The following is a 17,586-nucleotide window of genomic DNA, read 5'->3' on the forward strand; positions in this document are numbered from 1 at the left end:
TCAAACTGATATATATATATATATATATATATATATATATATATATATATATATATATATATATATATATGCACACATACCCAACCCCATATTCACATACACACATATGTATATGGATATATGTATACTAATATGCAAGTATAGATGACATTGCATCTGTAGATCTGTATGTTTTACACTTATACACATTTACATATACATATATCTGCATGTCCACATGTGTCTGTATATACACTTATTATATGCTAAGCTTCTGGCATGTTTTACATATTTTCACACTTATTTTAATAGCCAGTAGGTGTAATTTTCTAATTAACAGCGTCCTTTATGTTTTTTTTTTTTGTGCAGGCTAGCTCCTGAAAATTGGTACTGAAGCAGTTTGTTACAGATCCAACCACCCTAATAATTAAACTGTATAACAATTTTTTTTTTTTTTTTTTTTCCCCTGACCTGGTCAGTAAGTGTTATTTCCAATTTGCTTCTATGTAGAAATCAAAGGAAATGACAACTATTCCCTCCAAACTGTACTTTTGTGACTTGGAGATAACTGTTTCAAAACTGACTTACTTTCCATTACATTTCCAATAGATTCAACACTGAGTTGCTGAGGCAGAAATATCGTTATAGCAAATATTCTGCTCAGAACCACAAATCTGCTTGTCAGTCGCTTGACCATAACAACTTGAGCATGTCCCTTAGTGGTTGACAGTATGTGCATCTTTGATCACGAGCAGAAGTAGTGGGGAAGCATCACAGCCATGTTTTGAAAGGGATTCTTTGGGGTTTGAATAAATGCAATGAAAGCAAAGTTTGAAGGAAATAACCATTTTTCATACTTTCTAGAGGTAAGCAAATAAGAAGTAACATTTGCTATCCAAGGACAAAAATTACGTTGCATAGTGTTATAGGTGTAAATCGGAAGCTATTGTCTTGGTAGAGTAACTGCATATTTCTCATCAGATGTTTTCTTTTTCTTTCTTTCTCACCTTATATTAATAATCTTTTCTGGGCAACTGATTTCTATTGTATTGTACAATTTTTTTACTCTGTCTCAAATCATTGTGTTTGACCTGTTATATTTGCATTTCATTGAGGTCTTCATAGGAACATTTCACTAGTATACTTTCATAATCCAGATGATAAAAATACAAGTTACAGAGATGTAACATATTCAATAATATATGTAGGGCTCCTTGATGATGTCAGATCAGCTTGGTCTCTGCATCTTTCAAGAGCAAGTACAAGAATCTCTGTTTATCAAGCTGTCCCTTTATCCACTCTTCTGTATGCGCCTGAGTGCTGGACTGTTTATCAGCACCAGATGACTCCAGTCTCACATGGCTGGACATGTTACTTCATACGGAAATCTTTCTAAGGCCTGGGATCTCCACTTTTGAAACCTGCATTCTTCATTGTCTTTTCTGCTGAGCTGGCCATGTTATTTGGATGGTGGGTAACTGGTACTCTTCAGTGAGATCAAGACTGGAAGTAAGTTTTATGGACATCCAGAACTTTGAACTTTGTTTTCATGATCATCTCATGTAATCCCTATCCCAATTGGTTGGAGGCCCTGGCTGTTAATTGGAAGGTATGGGAGTCCATATGTGATGGTGGGACAAAGCTTTGAAAATGAATGCAGGAGATTGCATGAAGAGAGGAAGAGATGTCATCAAACCCTTGCGGTTGTTGATCGGATTCACTTTCAGTACCCTCAGTGCCATAAGATCTGCTTATCTTGTATTGGTCTTGTCACCCATATCTGCTCCAATGAGAAACAATGTACTGGAGGCAGAGAAGGATAATCTCTTGGATTGATACCATCATCACCTTTGATGGGCCATCGTATATGTAAAAAAAAAAAAAAAAAAAAAAAAAATGAGCATATGCACGCACGCACGCACATATATAATGGGTTTTGTCTGCCTGGGGCTATAGTAGAAGACACTTTCCCAAGGTACCATGCAGTGGAACTGAACCTGATATCACATGGTTGGGGTGTGACTTAACCATACAGCCATATTTGTGCCTATGAACTTCTTTCAATGCTGATAGCTTTTCATACAAGAGGAAATGAGCTAATCGACCATTTGTATGGCCAAGCTAGAATATACAGCTCACCTGTATTTAATTGCAAGCAGGTTCCATTGGTAGAAAAGTATCTTTGCAAGATCCTTTCAAAATATAAACTATAATCTCTTCACAAGCTGTCATCATATTAGTTTGTTTTACTGTGCTTTAAGATGTCTGTTGTCTTCACTTGGAAGAGCATCCAGCTGTAAAAACCTTGCCTGTGCTTGTGCCACATAAAAAAGTACTCACACCACTCTGCTGGCTGGTTGGTGTTAGAAAGGACATCCAACTGTAAAAACCCTGCCAAAACAGAAGTCTGGTGCAGGGTCCTGTCTGGCCAGCTCCTGTCGAACCCTCCAACCCATGCCAGCATGGAAGGTGGACGTTAAACAATGATGATGAAGCTGGTGTTTAGTACCTAAATTAGCATGAAATTTTGATGGATGATTATAATTTAGATCAGGAAGTGTTTAGCGTACAATTATGGTGGTCTCATGTTGGTTAGTGCCAAGAGTTGACGATTTGAGAACTATTCCTTGAAGAGTTGTGCAGATAGAAATTAACCCTTTTGTTACCATATTTCTGTTGAAATACTCTTCATTTATTTCAATTAATAATGAGAATAATGAAAAAATTATCAAAATAGCATTGCTGTTATTATGCTGGTGTTTGAAACAGAAATGAACTTGAAATTTTGATGGAAGGTCTTACTTTAAAATAAAAAACTTGTGTCAAAGGACCAATGGCAGTTTCAGACAGATTGGTATCAAAAGGGTTAATGTTTATTTACATAAATGTGGGAATTAGATTTTTCTTCTTCCACTAAAGAAGATATAGCTTACTATTTTTCTTTTTTGGTTAATTTCTTTAGGTTAACTTGCCATTTGTATTTATATATTTTTAATTCTTTGATTTCCTGCATAAAGACAAGTTTTTATATAGGTGCAAGCATGGCTGTGTGTTGAAGCTTCCTTTGGAACTATGCAGTTTCTGGTTCAATCCCACTGTGTAACATCTTGGGCAAGTGTCTGCTACAATAACTCTGGGCTGTCCAATGTCTTGTGATTGAATCTGATTGAAGGAAACTGAGAGAAGCCTTTCATTTGTAGGTGTGTGCATGTGCCCCCATTGCTGCTTTAAAATCAATGTTTGTTTACATTCCTGTCATACAACAATTCAGCAAAAGAGACTGATGGAATAAGTTCCAAACTTAAAAAAGAAAAATATACTGGAATGCATTTGTTTGACTAAATCCTTCAAGGTAGTGCTCCTGCATGGCCATAGTCTAATAACTAAAAACAAGTTAAAAGAAAACGATAGTATAACATTTTGAGCAAAGCATTTTTGTTTCTTTTTTTTTTTTTGAAAAATTAACTTATCTAACAAATTATGAAAAATATGGGATTTACTTAAGAAAAAAAACCTTTATTCACAGTATATTTTAGCTAAATAACTTGGATAACTTCACCATGATGTGTTGCTGTGACAGAGTAAATATCGCAGTGTTAGATACCTTGATGATATTTGCAGACATTTAATGGGCTTCATTGAATTACTGAAGTTAATTGATGAATGCATTAAATGTTTTAGTTAGGAATGGTTGTTGTTGTTGGCACTCCGTCGCTTACGACGTCGAGGGTTCCAGTTGATCCGATCAACGGAACAGCCAGCTCGTGAAATTAACGTGCGAGTGGTTGAGCACTCCACAGACACGTACCCTTAATGTAGTTCTCGGGGATATTCAGCGTGACACAGAGTGTGACAAGGTTGGCCCTTTAAAATACAGGAAGAAAGAGTGAGAGAAAGAGTACAGCTGGGTTCGCCACCATCACCTGCCGGAACCTTGTGGAACTTTAGGTGTTTTCGCTCACAACGCCCGGTCGGGGAATCGAAACTGTGATCCTATGACCGCGAGTCCGCTGCCTTAACCACTGAGCCATTGCGCCTCCACTTTAGGGAATGGTAGTAGGAAACTATCTATCTATTGTCAGTCTCATACGGTTGAAATACAAGGTTTCAACGCCCCCTATACTTTGGTGTGCTTCTTCAGTAACACGAACTGACATCTTCACTTCTTTGCGTCTCTTTGATAAATAGTCTTGGAAACCGTTTTGGTGCATTGGTTGTCTTCCAAGCAAAGTAAACTCCTATTGAATGCATCACATGCACCATAAGACATCTGCGTTTTAACAACACCAGAAAAGCCTTTCTGCAAGCGTCTAGAAGCTTTGCAGACATGATGGAATCTATTGAATTGAAGTGAATCCTATTCGTTTACCCGATCAAAATGTATGCATATATTAAGCTGCTTTTTCTGGTGACATTAGTGATAGAAATATCATTTGCAACAAACAGCTCACAAAAAGGAAGACTAAATTGTGGGCGTAATCATAATTTGAACTTCCATGAAATTTGACTTACCACTTAAATTAATTAGAATGAGCTGATACGTTGATTGCAGCTGATGGTGCACATACCAGCAGGAGACTCCGATCTAGTTTTCTGTTAAAACTGTTTATTTCATTTCTTGGAGGAAAAACAAGCAGAAAGGAAGCAGTGGAGTGAAAACTACTGATAGTACTAGAGATGGAAAGAAGTAGAGATAAAAAGAAAGGAAAGACAATAATAAAGGATAGAGAAGTATGGGACAAAGCAAGAGAAAAATAAGGAAATGGGAAAAGTATGGAAGAGAGAGAAGAATGGAAAAGGATTTGAATTAGTAAGGTATTGAGAGGAAAGAGAAATAAAGTGACAACGGGAGTGAATGAAAAAAAGGAAAAACTGGAAAAAACGTTCGATAAAGGAACATGAAGTAGAACAGTGAAACAAGGATTTCAGTCTTGTGGTGGTAGTGGACAAACAAACGATAACTATATACAAAGTGAAAGATCGCACATTTCATATAATTGCGAAAAATCTCTTTGAAAATATTTGGTTCTTTTAGAAGTTTCAGCTGCACGAATACACATACATCCAACACATACATGCAGTGAATTTAATGTATGCCTTTTTGACTAAATTAAATTAAGAAAGCTGACAGAAGGGGAAGTTTATCGGTTACGTACATACATATCAATATGTTAGTAACATTATTAAAATTGCAAAACCTTTGAAAGCATAACATTTACATTTATACAAATGCCACTGTGAAGAGGGTGAGAGCGAACTGATTCTGGATGACTGATGAATCATGTCAAACCGAAAATATAATTAACATTTTTGATAAGCTTTCGCATTTCTTCAGAAGGATAGTAAACGACATGGAAGTCAGTTTTAAGATACGAAAAGGTTTTAAAATATTTAAGACAATTAATTAATGATTTAAGTATTTAGTGTAAATTGTTAGAGTGACGGGGAAAAAATGCTTCGTGGTATTTAGTTCGAAGTTCCGCTAAGATCAACGTTGTCTTTCATCCTTTTGGGGGTCGATAAAATAAGAATCAGTTGAGCACTGGAGCCAATGTAATCGACTAGTCCCCAGCCCCAACTCCAAACTTTTGGCCCTTGTCTCTATAGTAAGAAGAAATATTTAGTGTAATCCCTACAGTTTGGTTTTTGAAGAGTATATATACATTTTCAAAAAAAAAAGGAAAGCAAACCGTTTCAAAAATTAATGTTTGTTCCCGTTATTCAGGTATTTTATAGATGCGTATTTTAAAATGAAATTAGAATTCATGTTTTCCAACACTGATGTTGAACAAACTTCAATTTTAAATGTTTAGTGTTAAGATTCTTGTATTTTTAGAGGCGGGTAGAGAACAATGAGTAACTGGATACCTTTTTCTTCTGGTTTTAGTCTTTCATTATCCCATCCATATCTATGATGTATAAAAAAAAATTCTAAATTGACACAATATTTGACCCATACTTTGTTTTATCAATCGCAAAAGGGTGAAAAGTAAAAGACGAATAGGGTGGGTTTTGAACTCGGAACATAAAGGGCTGTAACTAAATATCACAAGACATTTTTTTTCTCGGCGCTCTTACGATTCCGGTGGTCAGGTTTTAAAGCGAACACACTTGGTTGCTTTGTGTGATCCTTTTCACTTGAGATATCAATCTAAATTCGTTTCTCAGCATTAGATTAGCTTCTTATAACTCTCCGTAGTTCCAGACGTAACTTTATATGAAAAAGAAAAAAAGGAGAAAAACGTCAACATTTATTTCTGGTCTGTTAAGATATTAAAGGAATTCAAACAGAAGACGCTGCTTATATTGGAGATGGTTGCGACAACAAACAGCACGAAAGCGTCAGACAGAGAAAAGGTAAACGTGATAAAATTATTCTTTCATTTGACTTAAAAGATATCAAAGAACAAAAGTATCATTTAAGGAATATAGGTTTTGTTCCTCAAGGAACATATAATATTGGTGTACGCCATTTGGTTCAGCAACATCTGAACTTCCACGTGAATTATTTTGTTGCAATTTTCTTTTCTTGCTCGTCTCTTTAGAATGCGATTAAGCTTGCAAAGATTTGGGTAAACAGAGAAAATAAAACGTTTGGTTACGATTTCTCTATTGAAAATATGTTGCATATATATATATATATATATATATACATAATAAGACGTATTTTCAGTGTTTCAGTTTAAATCCAGAATTGGGTAATTTAGTAACTACAAGTATTTAAAAATTAATGTACACAGTATAATTTAATGTAAATCAATTCTAAAGCTAATACAAAATGGAAAAAAAAAAATCTTCCATTATTATTTTATTAGAGTATAATCTGTGGTGCCGTTTCGATTCCAGCTTGTTGCCTTTTCGAATTTTACGCATTAATAATAGTGAGAAGGTTATGGATATCCAAAACCATTTATGTACTGCGCTTTTCTCCGCTCACTACCGCTAGTATTTTACATAATGTCCTGTATTTTTGTAGATTTGAATTTAACATTAACATATAAAGAAAGGGAGTCATTAAACAGCTTATATATTCAGGTAAATGGAAATTGTTTTAAAACATCAATCCCAATAGAAGTTTCTGTGCTTCCTGCTGAAATACAATGCATACAACTCCTCATAAGTTGTTGAAGTTTCACAAGTTAGTTGAGTAGCTCTTTCTATACAAAATTAGTACTCAACATAATCTTCAGAAGAAAGCAATGCATTTGCGTCATTGTTGAGCCCAACTTAGGAATCCACTTCCAAAAAATTCAGCTGGCATTGCTGTACCCACTCTTTCACGGCTATTTTGCTCTCGTCTGCGTCATCAAATAGTTTTCCAGAAGACTGTCCTTCATTGGACCGAACTGGTGGAAGTCACACGATGCCAGATTCAGGCTGTACAATAAGAGACGACTCACCAATTCAATTTTCCGATGGATTGATTTGTTGTCAAGGATGTGTGTGTGTGTGGTCACTATCATGGTGAATGTAGATCGTTTTCAGATTCTTGTTCGGTCTCTTCTTCCTAAAAGCTTCTCTAAGCTTTTTAAGTGTATCAATGTATCATTCGCTGTTCGTGGTACAGCCATGTTCCAGAAAATCAAGGAAACTAACACCCTTGTCATCTCGCTAAACTGCCATAAAGGTGACGTGCTGGCAGAATTGTTAGTACGCCGGGCGAAATGCTTAGCGGGATTTCGTGTCTTCACGTTCTGAGTTCAAATTCCGCCAAAGTCGACTTTGCCTTTCATCCTTTCGGTGTCGATAAAATAAGTACCAGTTGAGTACTGGGGTCAATGTAAAGCTCCGTCATTGGTCTTTCTCACAATAATTTTGGTGTTATTTAGCCTCAAATCAACCCTGATACGGCAAACCTATGTTGCTATAAAAACATCTCTGGTTATTAAAGAAGGGTTTTGTTAGGGGAGTGGACCTGGAAGTTGTTCGCAAACAGCAGCAGTAATTTTCTTCAGCTGAATACACGTCATTGATTGGTTAAAATTACTCAAATACTACAACTTCAATACGAAATAACTTCTAAAATACAAAATTGTCAAAAACGTTAAGAGTAAACCCTGTACTATGTGACACATTCTACCAGTATCCGAAGTTTCAAAGTGTTTAATTAAAAAATCTGGCCGTCAAATTGAAAATATCCCAATGTAATCGACTTACCCGCTCCCTCAAATTTCGGCCTTGTGCCTATAGTAGAAAAGATTATTAACTTACGTAAGTTGTTTGAATTGCACGCGCTGTAGAGAAACTGTTCCTCCATACCGATATTCTTTCTTGTTCTTCATTGCAAGGTTATTTGCCATAATATCATTTTAGGAAAGCGCTGGAAACTCCCCCTCTCCGTAAAGAAATATTATATTTGATAGAATAAAGTAAAACTTTTGATTAAATGCCTTATGAGAATTACTAAACACAGAGGGGATAAACGAGGACAGACAAAGGGATTAAGTCGATTACATATCGATCCCAGTGCATTACTGGTACTTATTTAATCGACCCCGAAAGGATGAAAGATAAAATCGACTTCGGCGGAATTTGAACTCGGAACGTAACGGCAGACGAAATACTGCTAAGCATTTCGCCCGGCGTGCTAACGATTCTGCCAGCACGCCGCCCTACTTTTAATAAAATATTCTTTTCTCCTCTAGGCACAAGGCGCGAAATTTTTGGGTAGGGAGCTAGTCGATTAGATCAACCTCAGTACGCAACTGGTACTTAATTTATCGACCCCGAAAAGATGAAGGCAAAGTCGAGCATTTCGCCTGGCGTGCTAACATTTCTGTCGGCTCGCCGCTCTACTTTTAATAAAATATTGAAAACGAGCCAACGGCAGTTATGTGCGGAGGTCATACCGTATTTCTGTACCTTCTCCAGAATACATAATCCATACCTGATATTTTATTTAATGACTGTGTTACCTTTAAGAAACACTTGTATATGATCTAAATGGAAAATTATCCTAAAGAAATGAAAGGAAGTTAAACTTTTATTTGCAATGAGTGAATGACAACCAAATCATAGTGGCAATGCACCACCCTAGTGGCAATCACGGTAATACGTCACAATCAGAAATACGAGTTTTACAATACTTCATGGCAATTCTCTTGAATAAAATATAAATAACAATACAGTTGATCTGAGAGAAGATAACCATGGGTTACGGTACTCCTATAACTGAGTTTATGATAAATTTAAAATTTCATACTTTATTCCAGTATGACGCAATATTGAAATTACATGTGTAAAATTATATGTCTTTCCCCACAAAAACCACGCCAGTATATCTTTTAATAAGCGTATGATGAAACCTATTAAATTTGTTTTATTAAAAAAAAAATGTCATAGTAAAATAGAAATGCATCTTAATTGAGAGTGCATCTTATACTTCAGCAAATACGGTACTCATTTACTCTTTTACTTGTTTCAGTCATTTGACTGTGGCCATGCTGGAGCACCGCCTTTAGTTGAACAAATCAACCCTAGGACTTATTCTTTGTAAGTCTAGTGCTTATTCTATCGGTCTCTTGTGCCGAACCGCTAGTTTACGGGGACGTAAACACCAGCATCGGCTGTCAAGCGATGTTGGGGGTGGGACACACACACAAACACACACACACATATATATATATATATATATATATACGACGGGCTTCTTTCAGTTTCTGTCTACCAAATCCACTCACAAGGCTTTGGTCGGCCCGAGGCTATAATAGAAGACGCTTGCCCAAGGTGCCATGCAGTGGGACTGAACCTGGAACCGTGTAGTTCGTAAGCAAGCTACTTACCACATAGCCACTCCCAATTGTTTTAAAATGATTGCTGAGTAGGAATAGTTATTTTTGAATTTTCTTAAAGATGTAATTGTTTTCCAGATCGAAAGGACTTCGTTGAGTTTCAAATGTAATCGGTGCGATGAGAAATTTCGAACTTTCATATCTTTCATGAAACACAGAAACGTTCCGTCCAAATATAATGGCCGAAAATGCGGGGATATTTTGCAGAAGATTTGCCTTTCAGCCAGTATGGTTGACTTTTTAAAACACAATCGAAATATTAAACTATTCCAATGCAAGATATGTCAGAAAGATTTCTCTCATATTTCTTACTTGTTGGTTCATTTACGAATTCATAGCAAACAAGCTCCCTACGTATGTGATTACTGTTCTAAAACATTTATTATTGGTTTGCATCTTCAGAGGCACCTGGAGAGTCATAAAAAAGATATTCTGCATCTCCCTAAATGCGAAAGCTGTTCAAATAATATTGATAAACTTATGAAGTTATTTAAAGTCGATTCTTGTTCAAATTATTGTCGGTGCCCTTTCTGTTATAAAAATATTAAAGCTGATGAAAATTTCACGGTAGCACATTTAAGAAGTCACTTTCCAGAACACTCCACTTGTGTCAAATGTAATTTCAGAAGTGTCCATTACAAAAAGATACTGATAAAGTTGAAGGCAAAAGTCCTTTTACAAAGTCCCCATCGCTCGCTTAAGAGATTAGGTCGAACGGGTAGTTCCGTGATAGAATGTGAACGCTGTGGTGTATGGTTCAAGCGGAACCAGCTTGCAATACATTTAATCTCCCATTCAATGGAGCAACTTCACTGTGGGTTTTGTGATGTAATCTTCAGAAGTCGTTATCTGCTAAAGAAACACGAGGCAACTTGTGAAAATAAAGATGTGATTGCTAAATCAGAAGGAATGTCCTTGAAGTCGGCCTTGCTAAAAGAGAGAAACAACTCCAAGCAATGTCCTTTTTGCTCCCAAATTTTTTTATCTTTCACAACGTTGAAAATGCACTTACCGATTCATGCAGAAAACTGTACTTTGAAATCAGATTTTGAATCATTAGAAGAGGATCCAGACGAAACAAATTTAGAAACAAGCTCGGAACATATCCCAGCCCTCAGTTGCATAAATGGTGAACCCAAGACTAACGGGTATAGTGAGATGAATTTAAAACCAAATACGTTTAACCAATGTAGTTTTTGCTCAGCTATTTGTCAAAATGTACCAGAACGGAATCTTCATGAAATGGACCATTACGAGATTCCAGCATCTTATTCTGAATTTTACTCGAATGAATATAAAATTCAACATCACTCAAATTTGCTTTATCAGTGTAAATATTGCAGGAAAGTTTTCATGAGCGCTTGCAACTTTAATTCCCACATGGACAGTCATTTTGGTAAGCCGCCATTTCATTGTAAAGTCTGCCACGAAGTTTTTACGAGTCCAGACGGTTATTTTGACCACGAGAAAGACCACTCGATATTACAAACCAGAGATAATTCTCATGCTGTTTCATCCAGTTCTATCCGTTTGTGTGAAATATGCGGAGAAGTTTTCCATAATCTAAATGTTTTCAAAAAACATATAAAATCTCATGAAATGAAGTGTATTAATTGTTCGGCGCACTTTTCTACAGATAAACCGCTTCATGACCACATGAAACAACATTTAGTCCCAATAACAGGCGATAACGATCGATCAAAAACTGCTCCTCCGAGAGAGAACAGAGATGTCGAATTAACTTCAGCAAATGTCAAGAACAACAGGTTTTCGAAAGCCGAGACATATACTTTTTCAGGTCCAGATAAAAGAAATCTTTCAGTCTCATCCCAAGGTTGTGAAACTGGTCTGGACTTTATTCCTTTCTATAAAAATAGACCAAACTTAGTTCCATCTTCTCCGTATCAATTCGAACCACCCAAAGTTTCCAGTTTCTGTGAGAGACAACTTTTACAGACCGGAAAGAATACAAATTATTATAACCCATTGTTGTTGCAAAAAAACAAGAACGATAGTATTTTTTCAGTGGCTGGCAGCAATGGTTTCTCTCGCTTTAATGACGGAAACGAAGCATATAAAACCAAACCAACTCGCATGGATATTAATTGTAATATTTCTAGTCAAGAGAAAATAGGTCTTCCCGACAAAAGTGTTAATAGTCCAGTAAGTGAAAGCTTAGGTATGGACAACTTTAATGCTTTCAAATCTATGAACACTGTTGCTGCATTTGAGCCACTCAAAATGGAATCGACTAACTCCCGGTATCGGGGTCATTATTCTTGCACCAAAAATAGATTAGAATCATCAAATATTTTTGATAATAAACAAAAATGTGGTTTAATTTCAGACATTCCATTTGATAAATATCCCAACACTTTAGACTTCAGGGATGAAAACCAACTTAACAATCAGAAAGAAAATGAAAACAACCCAGTTTTGATTCAAGCAGGTTCAAACTCCACTGGAATGTCTTACTTTAATGAAAACAATTGTTTAGTTCTTGATACAAATGATGGTTATAGTTTAGAGCAACGTATTTGTGAAAATTGGGAATCTAAACAAAAGGGAAAAGATTCTGATAAATTTCAACTGAAAGAACACACTACACCAGTATCGGCTTCTCCATTGAAAAAACATCTGAGTAAGAGATATCAACCGGCTGATATCTGCTTTTCAAAATCCAGCACAATAAAGGAAGATTTAAGATGTCAGCCGAAGTCTAGATCAAAAAATATCTACAGTGAGTATAATTTTCCAAAATATTCGATTTCACTTGAAAAGAAATCAATGTATGCTACTTCTCAATCCAACAATTGTCAAGATAAAGAAAGTACCTTTCAAAACAGAAGGAATTTCTTAAAAATTCCCGAAGTACATTCAAACTGGAACAATAACGGAAACATAGCAGAAAAATTGTTGATTACTGAAATGTCCAAAACTCCAGTAAAAAAGGATGATGTTGGCTGTCATGCGTCACTGAATGAAAACCACTTCAGTGATGCGAATAACAATACATTATGCGACAATCTGACTGATTACAGTCACACTACGTTAGCGACATCTTGTGATCGTGAAGAAAACTTTTCTTTTATATAACACCCCAATCCAAACTAGCTGCTTTAGTTAGGTAACAAAGAAGAGGGAAAGCAACTTAATGACTTTAAAGTTTATCGGAATAGATAAACAGTTTATTTTTGTTTGATTCTCTATGACGGTGTCTTTTTTTTCAGCCTACAAAATATATGGTATTTTCTCTTAATATTCTTTGAGTTTGAACAAAATAATCGGATGATAAATTATGATTTTAAGAGTGAATTTATTTTGTTTTTTGGAATATTACGTTTTTGTATTTGGTTTGCAAAATTCTTGATGTAAACTTATGTGTAGAGACAAATTTTGCTACACCTCAGGACGGTTATTACTCCAATAATGAACACGCGTACTGACTCTATTTCACTTCTTTATTATTCGTCAATTGGTTAGCTATTTAACCAACTAACTAGTCGATCGTTTTATTAATCATTCAATTAAGCTGAGAGGGTATGGTCATCGAAGATGTCGCGAATGGCGACGAATAAACTTGGGCAAACAACTGATTAATCAAACAATTGACTAGTTAGTTGGTTAAACAGCTAACCAACTGAATAATAATAAAGAAATGAAATTGCGTCAGTGCATGTGACTATTATGGACATAATGACCCATCCCCAAAGCATCAAAATATTTTGGAATAATTGTTTATCAAACTTACGCTTATATATTTGTTTAGCAAGATTCCTGATGTGAAATTAAATTGTGGGTTGAAACATATAATTCAGGATGGCCAAACAAACACACAATATATATATATATATATATATATATATATATATGTATGTATATATATATTTATTCGTCTTTCACTTCAAGGACACTAAAATAACAATAATAAAGCTGAAGTGAAGAACGAATCACTGGCGTAACTAGAGGTGGTGGTGGTGGGGGGCTACTTTGGTATGCGATCTACGTGTCATGAAACTGCTTTGGTATGCGATTTACTCTTTATATTGTGATACTTATCAAGAACAAGGAAAACACCTGTATCGGTTTCGAGAGAATGCCTAGTTAGCGAGTATGAAGCATAAGTTCGTTTTAAATTTGCTTCATTCTAATTTCTTTTTAGTAGTAAAATGTATAAAAATTTTCTCTTTTTTTTTTTACTTTTCTAACTGGTGTTCGTTTGATTCGTGCATAAAATTAGTAAACTTGTTTCAAATCTGCTTCATTTTATTTTTTTTAAATATACGTATAAAAATGTAAGAATGTTTTACTTAAAGCCATAATAAACAAATAAAACGTGTAGATCGCATACTAAAGTGGAATTTGGCTCTTGTAGATCACGTTGGCTACGTATATCGCATACCAAAGAGCATCTTAGAGGGGGAAGTCCGCTCTGAGCGGTACCACTTTAGGATCTGCTGTATTTTTTTGTGCGGAGGGGGGAGGGGAGGGAAGATAAAAGGCCGTCCCGGGCGGCACACACTCTAGCTACGCCAATAGAACGAATATATAGTGTGTGGGGAAAGAAATCCCGAAATAAACACTTAAGTTTTGTTAAGGAATGCTCTGTTCATCTCGTTTCTGCTCCGATGAGATGGTAATTATTTTTGTTTAAATAAACAGTTTTGTACACTAATATCAATCTTTGAAATACATTGTATTACATTTTTCTTTTGTTTATTTGTATGGATGTCTTCTTATATATACATGATATAAGAATTTCTATGTAAACTTTAAGAGAATATGAATTTTTTTTTTAGAACGAAGTATCTCGAAACACATAAAGCTATAAATAATAGCGTGTAAATATTGGGTTAAAAAGACTTTGAATAGATAGAGTCCAGGACTGTCGTGGGACTTTTGAACCCACGTATCCCTCTTAATATAGCAGAAAATGATTTCAGAATAAATGGGGATTTGACTGCTGATTTTGGAATGTGAAGTTACCGAATGGTGCTGGGCAGAGTGTTAATAGCTAATATTTTAATGTTTCCTGCATAAAAATATTAATAATTATTCAGTGAGGACGGGAAACAATATTATTCTAATATCATAGTTCTTCTATTAATTTAGTTGGACGACAACTAGACAAATCGTATCCGTTGGTGTGAAAGCTTATATCATGCAAGCAGCACTAAAAGCTGATTAATTGATATTAAAATTTTCCCCTTTACATTCTGAATTCTAATTCCGCTAAGGTCTACTTTGTCTCTCATCCTTTTGGGGTCGATATTATCAACTTAGCTTCCAGCTTAAGCCTGCTGGCCTTGTGCCAAAATTTGAAACCAATATTAAAATTTCCCAGCACTGTTTGATAGTTATCTCCCTTCCCAAGGGAGGCAACTACTTGGTTGTACTACATTTGACGTACGTTGAAACCATGTTGCTGCTGAGAGAGCTCAGATGGGCGAACCACGTCTCACGTATAGACAAATACAGAATGCCGAAGGCCATATTCACCAGTGGGGGGGGGGGGGGGGGGGGGTCAGTCAGAGCAAGAAAAGAAGAAGAAAAAAAAAAAAAAAAAAGAGACAGAGGAGCATTCTCGTCATACCTCCCTCTGTGTTGAGAATCTTCCATCCACACTCTGTGGAGTCATTTATAGATTGTACACAGAGTTTATGTATTCACTTGTTTCAGTCACTGGATTGTGGTCATGCTGGTGCGTCGCTTTGAGAGGTTTTAACCGATCAAGTCGATTTTTTTTTATCGAAGTGCTAAGATAAGAGGGCTGTCCAAACGATGGGTTTCCACACGGCTTCTGCCTACCAAATTCACTTGCAAGACACGGGTCAGTCTGAGGCTATAGCAGAAGACACTTGCCCTTGGTGCCGCACGGTGGGACTAAATCCGAAACTATGTAGCTGCGAGGCGACTCAGTCATGTTGCGCTCCCTCACCCCCAAATTCACCGCGAGATAGACTGTTTGTGTTAAATGTCTACATTCATCTACAGCGCAACTCTGGAAACCAAATTCCATCTATTGACCCTGTTAGGTCAGACAATCAAAATTTTGGATCTATTTTAAAACGGGGACCACATTTTTCATTAATGTTTTACGTAGTGTTTTTGGTACGAAAAGACTTTCAAACTTCGTATACTTATCTATTTTGTGTTATAGAACAGAAAAATATTTTTGTATTCGAATTTATTTCATGTATAAAATTGTCTTATTTCGATAATTTCAACTAATCACTGACAAGTATTCAGTTGTTTATATTTACTCCTTTGGCTGATTAAGCGATGTAAAGCGTATTTAATCTCCATACCTTCGTTTTATTTGCTTTTTTCATTTTAAATTTGCTTTAACCCTAAGGTTAGGGTTAATTGTTTCAGAATCGTTTGTTTATGTAGTCGGCACTTAATGTACATCGGCTGAATGGACGTCAGTGATTGGTTGAAATTACAGAAATACGACAACTTTAACATGGAATAATTTATGGATTTCTTTTTTTTAAAAGAAGACTAAGAGAAAAAGATGTTTTATATGACACGTTCTACCAGTGTTCCAAGTTTCAAAGTGTTTCGTTAATGAAAAATGTGGCCCCCCGTTTTAAAAAAGATCCAAAATTTTTACCCACCTTGAAAATCTTAATTTATAAAGATTGATTTTGACTTAAAATATTGGAAAGGACAACAGTAAAATAGATCAACTCTCAGCTAATTTCAACCCCATCACCAAAGCTATTTCTTTCAACCATGAATTTCTTGGCCGTCACTCACTAGTGTGTATAAATAATCTGGTAACTTGAACGACGCTCCTGCTAATTGTTTTAGGTATGTACGGAGTAATGAGCAGACACAGACACGCTATCAGACCTCGCACGCTTAATCTAGTAGAACATCCAGAATGTGAAAGATGAGTGAGAATTGCACCAGCATCTGTTTTCGCTGAGTAGACAGGAGCAACGTGAAATGAAGTACCTTTCACAATGAAATAACGCGGCATCGGGCCCAAGGATTGAACCTACAATCTAATGATCGTGAACACTCTAATCACAAGGCTACATACCTTCATTTAAAACTTAAAATTTCACAATTTAAAAAAAAATATTTTGTTACGGTACCGTTTGGCTGAGAAATTTAACGTCATAGTTTTTCAGCCATGTGGCGTATGGGAGCCAATCTGCAATATACAACCTTCTATCTTGTATACAGGAATGTGTACTGAAGAGTTGTCTTTCTTGTATCACTTTGCGCGAGTAAAGCGGATTTAACTATCGTAAAATGAGTGGATGCTTAAGCATACTTAAATGTAACGAGCTAGGAAATTGTACGTGTCTAGAGGTTCGAAAGGGGACATAAACGATAGCGAGTTGTGAGAGATGAAATCCATAGCGTGCGGCCGGCCGGCCAGGCGAGGTACCCACAATTTGCAACGAGTCACTATATATAAAAGGTACATCGCTAAAACACTTAATCGTCAAATTACTACCAAATTAATTAGTTTTGTCGATTAAGAACTCAATGATTAATCCATTTTGAGAGGTATTTTCACAGTTTAACACCTTGTCAAACTTTGGATTCATTCATTGCCTAAGCCTTGTGATAGTGTCCAACTCACACCAGTAAATTATTCACTTATGACATTCAAAATCTCAAAGGCATCCATACATTGCCCGTCTTTCATTATTAGTTTCTCTCTTTCTGAACATCCTAGGATATGCTTTGCAAGCTCAAATACATTGAGCTTCATACTCCTTTGATAATCTCTTCTCACATGATTCCATGTTCTGTTCCACTGTGTGGTACCTTGGGCGTCTTCTATTATAGTCTT

General features: G+C 36.0%; 2 protein-coding genes across 9 annotated transcripts in view; one reads left to right on the forward strand and one right to left on the reverse strand.

The window, feature by feature from the left end:
• LOC106881314 (uncharacterized) overlaps window positions 1–17,586 on the reverse strand; it is a 116,615-nt gene that overhangs the window by 2,370 nt on the left and 96,659 nt on the right. Inside the window, exons 10-12 of one of the 6 annotated variants that reach the window (XR_016241762.1) lie at window positions 6,058–6,190; window positions 5,848–5,888; window positions 4,492–4,596 (exon numbers count right to left, since the gene is read on the reverse strand). The gene's annotated coding sequence lies outside the window, so the exon portion shown is untranslated. Of the gene's footprint in view, window positions 1–2,912; window positions 4,597–5,847; window positions 6,191–17,586 lie in introns of all 6 variants that reach the window. The other 5 variants (XR_016241764.1, XR_016241763.1, XR_016241760.1 and 2 more) reach the window with 5 other exon arrangements.
• LOC106881315 (uncharacterized) overlaps window positions 6,190–17,586 on the forward strand; it is a 42,490-nt gene continuing 31,093 nt past the window's right edge. Inside the window, exons 1-3 of one of the 3 annotated variants that reach the window (XM_052967884.2) lie at window positions 6,190–6,336; window positions 6,956–7,014; window positions 9,849–13,552. In XM_052967884.2, coding sequence (XP_052823844.1) covers window positions 9,918–12,866 — 2,949 coding nt within the window. In that variant the 5' untranslated portion in view covers window positions 6,190–6,336; window positions 6,956–7,014; window positions 9,849–9,917 and the 3' untranslated portion in view covers window positions 12,867–13,552. Of the gene's footprint in view, window positions 6,337–6,955; window positions 7,015–9,848; window positions 13,553–17,586 lie in introns of those variants that run through there. The other 2 variants (XM_014931659.3, XR_016241766.1) reach the window with 2 other exon arrangements.

The sequence above is a fragment of the Octopus bimaculoides genome, chromosome 5, assembly GCF_046866305.1.
Source record: "Octopus bimaculoides isolate indiv1 chromosome 5, ASM4686630v1, whole genome shotgun sequence".
Lineage (NCBI taxonomy): Eukaryota > Metazoa > Mollusca > Cephalopoda > Octopoda > Octopodidae > Octopus > Octopus bimaculoides.